The 15145-nt window shown below is 41.2% G+C and overlaps 1 protein-coding gene across 4 annotated transcripts in view; it reads left to right on the top strand.

Annotated features, from left to right (window-relative positions):
• The window catches only part of ano3 (anoctamin 3), a 32934-nt gene extending 17789 nt beyond the window's left edge, over positions 1 to 15145 (top strand). For 2 of the 4 annotated variants that reach the window (XM_018666434.2, XM_018666439.1), the window contains exons 7-25: positions 237 to 368; positions 976 to 1082; positions 2457 to 2512; positions 2609 to 2730; positions 3682 to 3816; positions 3932 to 4028; positions 4681 to 4741; positions 6840 to 6922; positions 7099 to 7239; positions 7585 to 7749; positions 7985 to 8021; positions 8148 to 8259; positions 8572 to 8629; positions 8924 to 9021; positions 9286 to 9440; positions 9577 to 9729; positions 10566 to 10716; positions 10805 to 10994; positions 11545 to 15145. In XM_018666434.2, the coding sequence (XP_018521950.1) occupies positions 237 to 368; positions 976 to 1082; positions 2457 to 2512; positions 2609 to 2730; positions 3682 to 3816; positions 3932 to 4028; positions 4681 to 4741; positions 6840 to 6922; positions 7099 to 7239; positions 7585 to 7749; positions 7985 to 8021; positions 8148 to 8259; positions 8572 to 8629; positions 8924 to 9021; positions 9286 to 9440; positions 9577 to 9729; positions 10566 to 10716; positions 10805 to 10994; positions 11545 to 11727 (2236 nt within the window). In that variant the 3' untranslated portion in view covers positions 11728 to 15145. Of the gene's footprint in view, positions 1 to 233; positions 369 to 975; positions 1083 to 2456; positions 2513 to 2608; positions 2731 to 3681; positions 3817 to 3931; positions 4029 to 4680; positions 4742 to 6839; positions 6923 to 7098; positions 7240 to 7584; positions 7750 to 7984; positions 8022 to 8147; positions 8260 to 8571; positions 8630 to 8923; positions 9022 to 9285; positions 9441 to 9576; positions 9730 to 10565; positions 10717 to 10804; positions 10995 to 11544 lie in introns of all 4 variants that reach the window. The other 2 variants (XM_018666433.2, XM_018666436.1) reach the window with 1 other exon arrangement.

Raw genomic sequence — 15145 nt, 5'->3', positions numbered from 1 at the left:
AGGATCAGTGACTCGTAGATTCGTAAGTCATAAGCAAAGTGAAAATGAAAAAAATATTGTGATGCCTGCTAATATGTGTGTGTTTATGTGTCTTTAGTGAGGAGGAGGTGGTGCGAGGTTGTCAGGGTTGCGTTAAGGGAAAAGGTTAAGAGCCACATCAAAGAAAACAATCTTCATGTTAATCTGTGCCGTTAATCCCGTTTCTCTCTCTCTCTCTCTCTGTGTCGGCGCAGCAGGTTTCATCTGAGATGTCGTCAGATAAAAAGCTGGCTTCCCAGAAATCCCATGAAGCTGGACAAAGAGGCCTTGCCTGACCTAGAGGAGACCGACTGCTACACAGCTCCCTTCAGCAGAGCACGCATGCATCAGTAAGTAGGCTAGGATCTGTACATATTAAGTTGTACCATGGCACCAGAGCAACTCACGCTCATGATCAAAGTGTCGCATAATAGCAGTGTCTGTATCAGGGGTGTTAGTCATGCTCTGTATCCCCAGTTTCTCTCTCATCCTTCACATTCATTCACATCCTGAGCTCTGGATGTTAAATTTAGAAACCAGGAGATGAAGTTTGTACTAAGAAGTTTAAGCACGAACCAACAAGCCAGAACGATAATATCGGTTTGATTATAAATATAAGATATCGAAATACAGCAGTAGATGTCCATGACATGATTAGATTTCTCCTCATTTCTTTCTATTTATTTATTTTTTATTCTCAAAGCTTCTGTTTGATGAAAGGCATCATCTAATCTCAGTTGTCAGTGAATCATCTCCACTTTTCCTTTGCTTGTCAGCCTTGACATTTTTTGGGAAATAATGATGCTGAAGTGAGCATAAACTTTACAGCACGTATTGAGTTTTGATGAACTTGCCATTGTTGTTGCCTCAGCTTTCATTAAAGACGTTGCCTGGATGATATTGATATACTGTTACATGATGAATAACTAAACGAATGTGCTTTCATTTTCCTGCCAGCTTCACTATCAACAACAGAGAGACCTTCTTCTCCAATTCCACCAGGAGCAGAATAGTCCATCATGTCCTGCAGCGCACCAAGTACGAGGATGGAAAATCGAAGATGGGTAAGACACCACACTCCCCTCTTTCTCTTCTTACCCCTCACATACTGAACAATATGTATTACTCACAGTGTCACATTAGTGGCTTCTAATGCTTACTTATATAGAATAATATACATATAGACCTGGGCAGAGTCTAAATATTCAAGGGGAAAAGTTTTTCTTTTTTCCTCCCTCCCTGTTGAATTTGCAGCTTTGTTCATCTGAAAATGTAGGATTGGACTTAGAATCAGGCATTATAGGATATTAATATAGCCTATAACAAACATCTGTCTGTTTTAATCCCCCTAAAGAAACTGTGTCAATGGTGTTTTATAAATAGTAATGCTCTTTTATAAATAGTACCATGCACACACACAAAGCCTCCTTGAGTATGCTTTTAAACTTGTTGTGTTGTTGTTTTTCCTGCTGAGCTGTAAAACACTGTGAGCTGCATTCTGCGTATGAAAGGTGCTATATAATTAAAGTTCATTCATTCATTCATAGATAATTATTTCTAATTACTGGCAAAGGAACAAAAGACAAACAGGAAATCCACTAAAACACGACAATCCTGTCTTCATTTCTGTCTTTGCGTTTTTTTTTTTACGTTAGTTCAGATTTTTGCCGCTAATTTGACTTCAGAGAGTGTGGGGGAGGGAGTTATGCCTGTTTGTTGTTTTGCTGTGGGATGATTAAAATGTGGGCTGCTGCTGCTGCTGCTGCTGAGCTGCTGGTATCATCCCACTTGTGGCTGATCCCTCCTCTCCTTCTGGCTGTTGTTTTTCTTTTTTGGTATCTGCAGTTACTAAACTGTCCGTTGACTCCTACTCTACTATCTTGTCTTACTACTGCTGACATGTTTAGCTGATTAAAGTTTGGCCTTGAAGGGCTGGAAACGGATTTCACATTAATATTGTAATACCGTTGACCACTCTACTTTCCAACAAATAAGATCAGCTCCACCATAAGAGTGGAAAATCCTTTTCAAATCCACCCCTTCCTGCTGCTGCTCTCACTATCTACACTTTCAGTCAGGGGATGACAATGCACATGATTTATGCAGTTCAGTTAGTTTACTGTGATTGAGACAGTATTTTACAACCTCCGTCAATGATGGTATTGACACCAAGTGCTTATGGCTCAGCAACAATGAAAAATGTTGTTTTGAAGTGCTTGCAGCTATTTGAAATTCCAACCTGAGTGTTTTAAGCCTCTAATGTGCTTGTCTAATGCAGCTTGTCCGTTACATAATAGAGTAAATTGTTGTGACCGTGGAAGAGTGAGTTTAAATAAAATCTCTCACTGGACCCCTCTCTCAGTTATGTCTGGTACTGAATTTTTCATGTGGTGTCCTTGTGTTATTCTTTGACATGACATGTTTTATTATATATGTAGGGATCAACCGGTTATTGGGCAACAACACATATGAGGCTGCATTTCCTCCTCATGAGGTGAGACAACTTTTATTTTTGCTGAAGAGGTTCACAAATTGTCAAACTGGGAAATTCCTCTTGCAATGTGGATTTTCTTCCTCTTTGTCTCATCAGGGTGGTTACAAGAGCAGACATCCAATTAAGACACATGGCGCCCAGAACCACAGGCATCTTCTATATGAGCGCTGGGCCCGTTGGGGCATCTGGTACAAATACCAGCCTCTGGACCTCATCAGGTAATCAGCTTTGAAGCAGATGACACAGCATCATGAGCTGTGTTTGGACATTTACCTGACCTCTAGTGCCCTGATTATGAACCTCTTCCAGGATGCTTGAATAGAACAAAAGACACCCAGTTGTTTATCTTGATGCGTACACTGCATGTTTATTAAGTTACCCCGTCTGCTGTCTCAGCGCACTTGTTTATCAGTCTCCGACATCCTAGTATGTCTGATCCGAACTGATGGAGTTGTTGAGGAGCTGAGGATGAAACCCACTTTAGACATTTTGGGAAATATATTCACTTTCTTGCCAAGAGTTAGATAAGAAGATCAATACTGCTTCTTGCATCTTAGCATAAAGACTGGAAGCAGGGAGAGGTGGTTACACCAGAATAAGTCATTTTTACATTTCTGGTTTTGTGAGGATTATACAAATGAGATACAACTAGGCATGGGCCGAGATACAACTAGGCATGGGTCGGTATGAGATTCTGACAGTATGATAACGTTAAGCAAAAATATCAGAGTTTAGTGGTATTGTGATTAAAATGAGTTATTTTGAAATGCCTGGTAAGAAAAACAACACTTATATTGCAGGAACGGTATGACGGAAAATATTAGTGGTTTGAAATCTTTACTTTTTCAAATCACCGTTTACCTTAAAACCTTGATACAGTTAATTACCACTGAGCTGCTTTGCTGGAGTAGTTGTGAAATCAGTGTCTTGCTCAACGGCACCTTAACAGCTGTGGTTTGGGAAGCAGATACAGTTTCTGATTTGTTTCTCACCACAGTGTTGTACTGTGTGACTGTTAAGTCCAGCAGCCTCTCTATCCATTAGGCCTCTGCAACCACGTCACGGTCCACCCACATCTGCACCATAAATGAACACTGCCAGCTTTAATTAACAGTCAGCACAGTTTTGTGGTGAGTTTTGACCACTCTGTTTCTCTGTCTCTCTCCCAGGCGTTACTTTGGTGAGAAAATCGGCCTTTATTTTGCGTGGTTGGGCTGGTACACCGGCATGTTAATTCCTGCCGCCCTGGTTGGTGTTTTTGTCTTCCTCTATGGTCTGTTCACTATGGACTCCAGCCAAGTCAGGTCAGTTTACACAGCTAGTGTACCATTTAAGATTCTGCACCTACTCAGAGTTCATTAATGTAGATCGTCATTTAAAACATGTATAATTTTCATTGTTAATTCATTGTCTCACCAGTAAAGAGATATGTGAAGCCAACACTACCATCATGTGTCCCATGTGTGAGGAGACCTGTGATCCGTGGACACTGAGTGACAGTTGCGTCTATGCAAAGGTCAGTGCAGCTTTGATATTCATCACAATATTTCAGGATGTTTGAGTTCCTTAGCCTTCTGTATCATTTTTGTTCCAAGGGAACTGCAAATCTCTTGGAATAATTATGTTTTTAAGGTCTGTTGAATTCAGGTTTTGTAGAAGACACATAAATAAAAATCAATGTTTCAAGGGGTTGGTTTGCCATTTCTGGAAATTTTTGCCATAGATGAGAAGATCAACACCACTCTCATGCCTGTGTATTAAATATGAAGCTACAACCAGCAACCTGTTAGCTTAGCTTAGCACAAACACTGGAAACAGAAGGAAACAGCTAGCCTGGCTCTGTCCAAAGGTAAAACCATTTTTACACTTTTGGCAGAACCAGGCATCTTGGCATTGCTTCATATTTAACAGCTGGATATGAGAGTGATATCAGTCCTCTCATCCATCTCTAGACAAGAGCAAATGAGCATGTTTCCCAAATTGTCAACAATTCTTTTAAAAACCTTCCCATGTGAGGCACTGAACTCAAGGAAGTAAACTGCAGATTTTCATAAAGCTGCTGAAACTGAAAATATATCAGTCATAATTGTGTTTAACGGGTAAATCCCTTGTTTCAGAAAGCAGTCCTCTTCTTCTCAGAGCAGCCCTTCATGTGCTTGTGTTTCTAGGTGACCCATCTGTTTGACAATGGCGGCACTGTGTTCTTTGCTATCTTCATGGCTATTTGGGGTAGGTGGAGGCTGTTTTTTTTGTTTGTTTGTTTGTTTGTTTTGTTTTGGTCCATTTTCCTGATTTTGAGAAATCTTATTGTTTTACACCAACTGTGCTCTCTGCTTGATACAAACCCCTCTGGAATTCAAATCTATTTATACAGTAGTGTGTCAGTGCTCATGCTTCCACTCTCCACTCAACTCCTCCAAACACATTAAGCTTTTCAACTGAGAATTCAATATATAAACACTTTGCAGTGCAAATACAGGAGATCTTCACTCTGTAATACATTTGTCAGTCAATAAATCATGGTCAGGTTTCTCTGACTGGGTGTCTGCACTTACACTTATAGTGCTGTCCTGATGTAATTAGTCGGATAATTAAACATTTCTCCAGAGGGAGATGGTATCATTTGGCTGTCAGGATTGTAGAATTGCACCATAATAGCCATATATTGTGGCTATGTTACCCACAGCTATAATATCATTGTAATGTTGAGTGTGAGCGTTACTGTTCAGCATCTGGCCCAGATCCATCTATCTGCCATCGTGGTAAATAATCACCTGTGCCCTGAGGGAACACTTGGCACATTGTGTTCTGTGTTTGGGCTAAATGAAGGCCAAGGAGAGCTGGAGAGCCGAGGGAGGTCCAGGCAGCCTCGCTGACTGAGGTCTGTAGCTCTGAATCCTGCATGAAGTCTTTTGGCAATGTGGACCAAAGTAGCAGCACTGCGCCACTGAGTGAGTGCACTCCAGGTCTAGTATGTGAGTGTGTGTGTGCACAAGATAGAGATGAAAAATTGGTTCGCCCAAGGGACAAGATGTAGGCATCTGAAAAGGCTGCTTTTCTCTTTCTTTAAACAAAAGTGGGTCATGCTATAATAAACTTCAACATCTTTAACAGCAGTCAAACTTGTTCTGACTGAGGATTCAAGTGCTGATGCTTTTTAAGGCCACAATTCATTTCTTCTTTACCACCAGCAGTGTATTGTTTTTCTTTCAACATATTAGCATAAAACTGCAAATGCAAAATGATTACTTTCTTTATCAATCTTTTTATCTAAAAATGCAAGAAAGTAGGAAAAAAATGTCCATCACCATTGCTGAAAAGAGAAGGTCATGTCATTGAATCACTCGTTTTGTCAGAACTAAACGAAAATATTTGGTTTCATACTCTGATGAAGAAAAGCAGCCAGTTCTTATACTTGAGTAACTGGATCTAAGGAATGTATTTGATTGATATTGATTTATTGATTAATCGACTAATCTTGACTTCCTCTGTATGTATTATGTTCAAATGTATAAAACATTCACAATGGAAAAATAAGAGCTATGTTAAGGCTACATAGCACTGATCAAATCCTCATCAGTTCTCATTAGAAGTCCATCCCTCTGCGTGCGTTATATGTACGTATGTCTAATGAAAGCTGACAAGTGAGCTGAGTCAGGTAGTTTTGTGTTACACGTGCTGTCCATCATAGATAATACACAAATGCACTGTTCTTTTCCACTGACTCTGAGGTCCATTCATCACTCTTTTTGCACTAATACAAATTCTTCCACATGTACTGAACCAAATAAAAATTGATTCTGAAGTGTGCATGCCATGCAGCCTTTATAAAAGCCTTGTTTTCTAGTGTTATGTATCTGTAATAAACCAGAATACATGAAAAGGCTTGACAGAGAAAAGATTGCTAACATCATATCTGGTGTTGTGTGTAGCAGCTCAAGTCACAATGGAGTCTGACACAAAGGAAACAATGCCTCTAGACTGAATTCTGCCCACAGAGGCTTTACTTTTGAAGTCTTTCAAGATAAAATGGATCTCGCCTGACAAAGCCACGATGTGGGGGTGAAACATTGTACAAGTAAAGCCTATTTGCCGTTGCCACTTTTCCTTAAGTTCACCACAAAACGAAGCAGCGTGTGAACTGATGGCTGTAATCAATTTCCATAATGGGCCACATACGTCACTGCAGCCCATGTTTCACTCAGGGTATCTGGTGTTTGATTCTGCATTGTCTCCACAGTGAATGGCCCACATGATTATCAATTATACCCTATGTTACATATCAGAGTTGACCGATAATGTGATTGATTCCTGGTCCCCTCTGCAGCCACAGTATTTCTGGAGTTCTGGAAAAGGAGGAGGGCAGAGCTGACTTATGACTGGGATCTCATTGATTGGGAGGAGGAAGAGGTACGTCAGCAATATCCTCAAAGGGTCCAATATCATTTGATTACCTCACAATTTTTAGCCTGCGATCACGCAGTATATCTTCTATCTAAATTTGACACTGCTTACATGATATGATGAGAAGAGCGAGATACAGCTGCAGTTCAGTAGTTCATTCTGGAATATTTGTCATTAATCAGGAGGAGCTGAGGCCTCAGTTCGAAGCCAAGTACTCCAGGGTGGAGAGAGTCAACCCCATTTCTGGCAAGCCCGAGCCTTTCCAGCCCTTCTCAGACAAACTCAGCCGGCTCATGGTGTCTGTGTCCGGAATATTCTTCATGGTAAACCCTTTGATCTTTGAATAATCTGCCCTTCTGGGATTCAGGCTCAAAATGAGCTCACCATTATTTTGTGTGCCACCTTTGGAGCAGTGTGATGTGCCGGTAGTGGCATAACATCTCCCCCTGCTGGACAAAGAATGTATCTAGAGGAAATTGTGGATTTAGCCTTTCTGATGGCCTAATTTCTCTTGTTTACTCATTACATATGAATGGTGATGTTGTATCTGAATAGTTAATTGTTTCTTAATCAGTAGGTTTTCTTATAATAAAGCCCAACTAAAGTGTTCATCTCGGCTGAAGCAAACTCATTCATCATACCCTCATCTCTGCCTCCTCTCTGCTCAGATTTCCCTGGTTCTGACAGCCGTGTTTGCCGTGGTGGTTTTCCGTCTGATTGTGATGGAGAAGTTTGCTTCCTTCAACTGGAAGTTTGTGAAAAAGAACTGGCAGTTTGCCACCTCTGGCACCGGAGTCTGCATCAACTTTATGATCATCATGTCTCTCAATGTGGTGGGTGTCTGGACAAGCTTCATCTGGCACGTTTATATCCTGTCCAACAAATGTTTCATGAAACATTTATTTAGAACTTTGTTCCAGGAACTATCACATCCACAGCCAGAAAGATGTTTTCCTTTTTTTTCTTTTTCTTTTTTCCTTTTTCTTTGCTGAGATTCCTCTTTCTCATGATCTTTACCCTCCTCACCCCTTTTCCTGTTGATGCTTATGAGTATTATCATCTTGTCAGGTATATGAAAAGGTGGCCTATCTGCTGACTAATTTAGGTGAGTGTTGTCCACATGCTGCATGCATTTATACCTTCATTATCTCTCACTCCCCAGAAGGTTGGCAGGCATTGATTTTTCTCCCCCCCCTGTCCACCCCACAACCTCTGTTTCTCCCCACTGTAGAGCACCCACGAACAGAGTCTGAGTGGGAGAACAGTTTCGCTCTGAAGATGTTTCTGTTCCAGTTTGTAAATTTGAACAGCTCCACGTTTTACATTGCTTTCTTCCTTGGAAGGTAGGCCGGCTACCATGAAAATCTACAGTTCCTGTTTATCGGTGAATTTAATGAGTAATTGTGCAAAGATGGTTTGTTTCAAACTCCCATGTCATGACATCTGCCAAGACTCCCTCCCTTTCCCTCTTCACTGTATAGTTTCTTCTGGACCTTATTTCAGCATTTGCAAAACACTGCCCTGCCTAGAAACATGACTAAGCTGTGGTTTATCAAACATAATAAGCAGCTTTAAGTGTCTTTTTTTCTGCTCCGGGTTTTTCTCTGATTGAATTTCGCAGCTAATATTGCCAATCTCAATTTCATTCTGTTCAGGTTTGCTGGCAGACCCGGAAAATACAATAAACTCTTTAATCGATGGAGACTGGAGGAGGTGAGCGCAATTAGGCATCACCATAAGTGGGTGATTATTTCAGCAGTGACTGGGCTGATTATTGCCTTCTGTTTAAGGATATATTTAGAATTTTCAAGTAATTAATCTTTCTAATGATCCGTCTATATAATACTATGTGAACCATTAAGCTCCCACGTAATTACTGGGATTTTCAATTCAGACAATCAAAAAACAGAATGGGATGAAGTGTGTCCCAGGATTCACTCACGGCTTTGAATTATCTGGCATGAAATATGGATGTCACAGTTTTTTATTCAAATGTGTTTTTCTCAGTGTCACCCGAGCGGCTGTTTGATTGATCTGTGCCTGCAAATGGGAGTCATCATGTTCTTCAAACAAATCTGGAACAACTTCATGGAGCTCGGTTATCCGTAAGTAATGTGTTATTATAATCACGTGCCTCTCTCTATGAACCATTAAAAATGCCATATTTAATCCTCAAGTGACACACCTTATGTAATTTCTGTATAGATTTCTTTATCCTTGAGCTCATTAGCATATGAAAAGGCTTTTCTCCTGCAGAAACACATCAAATCCTCTTGTGTGGGGCTTAGTAAAAGGGTTCCTGCAGTGCTTGGTGCATTGTCAGAAATAATTGCTTTGAGTTGACAGTTAGCTACTTGCTACATTTTCAGCTTGCTGCAGAACTGGTGGTCTCGTAGGAAGATAAAGAAAGGAGGTGGAGGAAGGCAGAATGTAGAGAATAAAGCCCAGCTTCCGCAGTGGGACAAAGACTGGAATCTACAGCCGATGAACGCCCATGGACTGGTCGATGAGTACCTTGAAATGGGTAAAACGTTACAGTCCTTTTGAAGTGTTAAATTAGACTTTGTCTAAAGAGGGAAGGAATCCATGCAAAATGTGCCTATGCCAGTGTTGAGACAGACATCCTCAGAAGTTCATCCAAACGGTTCTTTCCTCTGCAGTTCTCCAGTTTGGCTTCACCACCATCTTTGTAGCGGCGTTCCCGCTGGCTCCTCTCCTGGCCCTGCTCAACAACATCATTGAGATTCGTCTTGACGCCTACAAGTTTGTCACTCAGTGGAGGAGACCCATGCCCGCCCGAGCCACTGACATAGGTCAGCGTGATCTCAGACTGTCCTCACCCTTCACCCACACAGTGTTTCTCACACAGACTCTGTTTTATTTTTGGATCTGAGGCATTTTCTTCAACAGTAGAACATTGTGGGAACCAAATATTTTCCATCTAATGGAGATAGATATGTTTCCATATCCTGTGTCTGTACTGCCATACGCTGCACATGCCCTCCCACCAACCAAACCCCCCCGATAGAATTACAAACACCACCCTCCAACTGGCATATAATAAATGACCAAATGCTTCTTGTGGCACATTGCCCTGTAATTAAAGGAAGAATTCACCCTGAAACATTTAGAAATTCCTCCGCTATAATAAACACATTATGTGTCAGTCACACAGAATCAAAGAGCAAAGCTCCTTTGTAGGTTTAAGCTGACAAGAAAATGACAGACAGATGATTTTCCTCCACTGACAGTAGCCTTTATAGACTTAATTGTAATGCCACCAAGAAAAATGCTGTATTTTGAGTAACACAATTCACACACTATTTGATCACATACCTGGACATGTTTATAGAAAACAGTTTTGTCCTTGAACCATCTCAGAAGGCTGTAGAATCTCACTCTTGTATATTATTAACTGGGGAGAAGTAAATGAAGCATGATGAAGGAAAGTGTACATAGAGGTTAAATTACAAGACTTCACAAATGAGTGGTTCGTAGATGTATGAAAATGACTTTCCTTTTCTGTTGTTATTTATAATTTCTCACTTACTCAGATCACCATATGGATCAGCCATTTTCCTAACTCTTTCTTTACGCTGGAAACATTATTAGAAAATGTTTTTTTTTTCGCCTCTGACTTGTCTGTCAGGTATCTGGCATGGGATTCTCGAAGGTATCGGCGTGCTGGCAGTCATCACCAACGCCTTCGTCATTGCCATCACCTCAGACTACATCCCCCGCTTTGTTTACGCCTTCAAATATGGCCCATGCATGGACAAGGGACACCACCACGAGGACGAGTAAGCTTTCAAAATAACACATAGGCAAATACGCATCCCGTGGAGTGACTTCTCTTAAGGTATGATAGCTTCTACTTTTTGCTCTCAGGTGTTTGCGAGGCTACATGAACAGCAGCCTGTCTGTGTTTGACATGAGTGAGCTGAAGAACAGCAGCCAGCCTAGATACTGCAGGTACAGAGACTACAGAGCGCCGCCCTGGAGCCCAGTGCCGTACGAATTCACCCTGCAGTTCTGGCACGTCTTGGCTGCCAGGCTGGCCTTCATCATCGTCTTCGAGGTCTGTCAGCACTCCCTGTTTCTTTTTTGTCTGTCTACCAGCAGGGCAGACAACTAAAACTAAATCCCCTTATGTCTCCACAGGTTTGTGTAACTGCAGAATTTTTTGTAGATTTGTTTTTTTTTATTTTTTACTTTTATTCATTTATGTGCTATCACTGTAAAATGAAAACCTCACAGGCCCACATTAGGCAATTTCCATGCTTTAATTTAATCTTGCTGCTGCAGTAGTTTGAGAAATTTCACTGAAAACCCATAGAGTAAAACCTAAATTACAAGGTGGAGCAGCTAAAAGAAAAGCACCATGTTTCTTCCTCTTTGACAAGGTTGACAAGATTGTCTTCTGACAATGTTGCCCTGTGCTTTGATTTCTGCAGAGGAAAAAGTGGCATGTTATACTCGTATAAACCATTATAGGGCATGTAAAATTCTTTATTGTGGTCCACCCGTGTTTACCTTGGCATGCTCCATGAATTATTCAGCAAATACTGGCAACTAAAGTGTATGAGTTCTGTGGAAGGTAACTCATAAATGATTAATGCTTCCCTCAGCACCTGGTGTTTGGGATCAAGTCCTTCATAGCATACCTCATTCCGGACATGCCGAAGGATCTCTGCGACCGCATGAGGAGGGAAAAGTACCTGATGCAGGAGATGATGTACGAAGCAGAACTGGAGCACCTGCAGAAGGAGAGGAAGAAGAATGGACGGCGTTATCACCACGAGTGGCCTTAGCTTTACCCCCACGTCTCCACTACACGCCACACTGCCCTCAACTCACAGGCACAACCTCTCCCCCCTCCCTGCCTGCTTATTTATGTATTTTAGCTTTTAGAGTCTAGCTTCACTCAGCTGATTCTGTACACCAAAGACGCCCTCTTCAGTGACCAGATCCTCCCCTCCGAGCCTGTTTGGCTTCAAGCCGAGCTCCGATCCTGACCCTTCCCTCGCCATCTGCTCCACGTCCAGTGTTTGGCGCAGCTCTTGGTTTCTGGCTCTGACCCCCCTCTGCTCCTGCCTCCGCCCAGCCCCGCCCCCGATCCCTCACCTGGTTTCATCCAGCAGGTCGCCCTTGGGTCTGTGCTGTGTCATGGCTTCACTGGGAAAACCTGTGCAATTGTAATGTTTACTATGCAGATCAAGGGCTGCAGATCACTACTGTTCACTTTTGGCTTCCGTCCTGCACTCTCTCTGTGTGGCAGCTAGCACTTCGCTTCAACTCTGCAGTGCGGTGCAGCCCGCAGCTTGGCCGTATACTCCTCCCATGAGCGTCAGCAGAGCCACTCCTCTACCAGTTATGTGACAGAGTTACTGTGGCACTAAGCATTTTCTTGTTGCAAAAGTGATTCTGGTGATGTGGCTACCAAATAAAACAGACACTGTTCTTGCAAAGCGACTGTATATTGCCCTTGAAGCATGCTGATTAATATTTGCTGCCATTTTGTTAAACTGCAAAGGAAAAAATAACAAACCTAAAAGCAACAGCACTCATAATTGAGAATGTTAACATCCATTCAGTACATTTGACAAAGAATTCTCTATGAAATCATATAAAGTGCATGGTAATATTGTTTTGTACCTTTTTGATAGACGAAGTCCCTGTCTTGATGCCTGGTTCACATGTGTCTGTACTCGGTGTGTTAATCTCTGTCTGTGCAACCGCTGAGCTTGACTGTCCTGAGTTGAGGAAATGTGAACTTCGTGCGATTTGATTGTGCCTACAGTTGTGCGCACCACAATTGTGTCACCAACATCACGTGTGCCTGTTTGTGCTGCACGTGCTTTTTCAAGTGCAAGAAATATTCTCTCTCCACATTCTGTCGTCTGATCTGCTGTAAACTCTCTGAACTCTCCTGTAAGGATTTGTTTTGGATGTGAGTCACACCACAGTACCTACTTGGGGTCTCAGCTAATGGCCCCGAGATGCATCGATGGTGTACGTTGTAACACGACTCCCACCATGAACAATGTATACACTCGCATGCAGGAGCTACAAATCTGCTCTTCCGTCCTGCGCTCACAGCCTGTTTTTCATTTGCTGTTGGAAACCCTGAAGCGTGGTTGAAACTTGGATTTCTTAGGCATACCTGTGGCTTGGATGTTCGGTTTGCAAAGAACATCCGTCCACTCCTCACTCACAAAGTATGCTAACATGCTCCACTCCTAATCTTTTATCAAGCACACGGTCGGAAGCGGTTTCAGCTGATCTCTGACCTTAATCAACATGAAACTGAGAAATTAGTGTTTTGTTAAATGCAGAGTCATGACACTGCCTTTTATTGTGGTGAGTTCTGATGTCATGGATTAGAGCAGCATGTTTTTCACCCAACGGGAACTCAGGAAAATAGGCAGCATGAGCGACACATCCGTCTGTGAGGCTGAGTCAGAATCATAATCATTTCCTGCTTCATTCATGCTGAGATGGAAAGTTATGGAGTGTGTAAAGTGAAGTATTAATGAAGGAGTTGTACTTGGTTGGTGGTGAAAGCTTGGCCCAAACACTGACCCAATATAGGCCATGTTGATCATGTGGTGGTAAAAGTGATGGTAAAGATTGAGAGTTAACCACATTATGCACAGGAAGAGTGAAAGTTACACCAGTGTAACAGCTGAAAGTAAATAATATCACTACCCTGAATGCATTGTACAACACTGAGAAACTTATTCCTCATTTTGCTAGAACTATACATGATTCAGATTTGTTCATTTATTTAATTTGCTGTTCTTTGTATATACATTTTATGATGTATGTAATGTTTTTATACTATTTATTTTGAGCTACCAGTATGAGTTCACCTGTTTCCACCCCCAGATAGACAAAGTAACGTCCACATTTCTCAGGTGTCCTCTGAATGTTTGCAGATGATCAACTTTTTATCATATTTTATAAGATGCGATCAAAGGTACCCAGCTTTTTTAGATATATATTTTTGCACTGCAGTGCATTGCATGACTATGATGCACACTCACGATTAAAAGCATGTTTGGTTTTCTTTTTGCATAATCACAGTAGAGCAGATTGGAGATGATGGAATACAATCATACAGTTGTTGATGATGCAGGCTGTTGGCTAAAACATACTGATGCTTTCAGGTCATAATGTTCAACCCAGTGATTCATAATCATTTCATTCATGAGAGAAAGATTGTTGTTTTTGAATCTCATTCCAATGTTAAGAAAACAAGTCCAGGTTTTCAGAATATCTTCCCTGCTATGTGAACATTGAAAAATCTATGCATGTTGTTATCCTCGAGTGCTACATTTCTTTTGAGCAGATGCAGATGTAAACGTACTGGTACATTTGTACTGTAGAGTATGCATGACCTAAAACCTGCTTTGGGCAGTGCTAACGTCTGTAAAGTTGTTAACGGCGTCTTAAACATATCACCTCCCTTTTTCAGTGTTGATCATTTTTGCAGGTCGGGACAAGACATATGTTTCTTGATGTGGCAGAATTTTCTACTGTTAGAGTATTTTCTAAATAATAGCTTAGACTCCAGACTGATTAATATAATCTGTCCTGGACTGAATTTCAAGGAGAGTCTGATAAAACAAAACTCAGACTTGTTTTGTTTAAACACTCAATTTGAATTTGGAATTTGAATTATGTTTATCCTCTAGCAGCTTTAGTGTTTAACCTAATGGGATAGGGATAATTTTATGAATAATTACATGACCTTGGATGTTTGACTTGCCCAGCTAGTAATCGTGTCCGGATGGATCTCTCTCCTGTTATCTTCTCACTAATACAAATGTTGCACAGTGGTGGAAAGGTGTTTCTCATGCCTTCTACTGTTGGCAATAGCACAATATGGGTATTGTATAATAAGTAATAATGGCATGACCTTGCACATCTCCGAAAACATAGCAGTCTAGAGGGGATTAAGCTTTCTGTTCTATGCTATGCCTCCTAATAGGATTGTGCTTTGAGCAAGTGATGTACTTGACGTGGAAGCGCAGTGGCATTAGACCATAGATTTAACTGTACAATAGGATGGTATCAGTCGTGACATGAAGTGTATCAATAACATTGTTTACTTCGTTCCTGTTTACATGTAAAAAACATATTGAAATGTATAAAAACAATATAACATAAAATAATTTGGATATCACTCTTTTCTGTAATAAATCATGGATTGTATCTTTTAAATCA

Source organism: Lates calcarifer, linkage group LG10 (genome assembly GCF_001640805.2).
Source record: "Lates calcarifer isolate ASB-BC8 linkage group LG10, TLL_Latcal_v3, whole genome shotgun sequence".
NCBI classification, from domain to species: Eukaryota; Metazoa; Chordata; class Actinopteri; family Centropomidae; genus Lates; species Lates calcarifer.
This window is presented reverse-complemented; position numbering and strand designations above follow the sequence as displayed.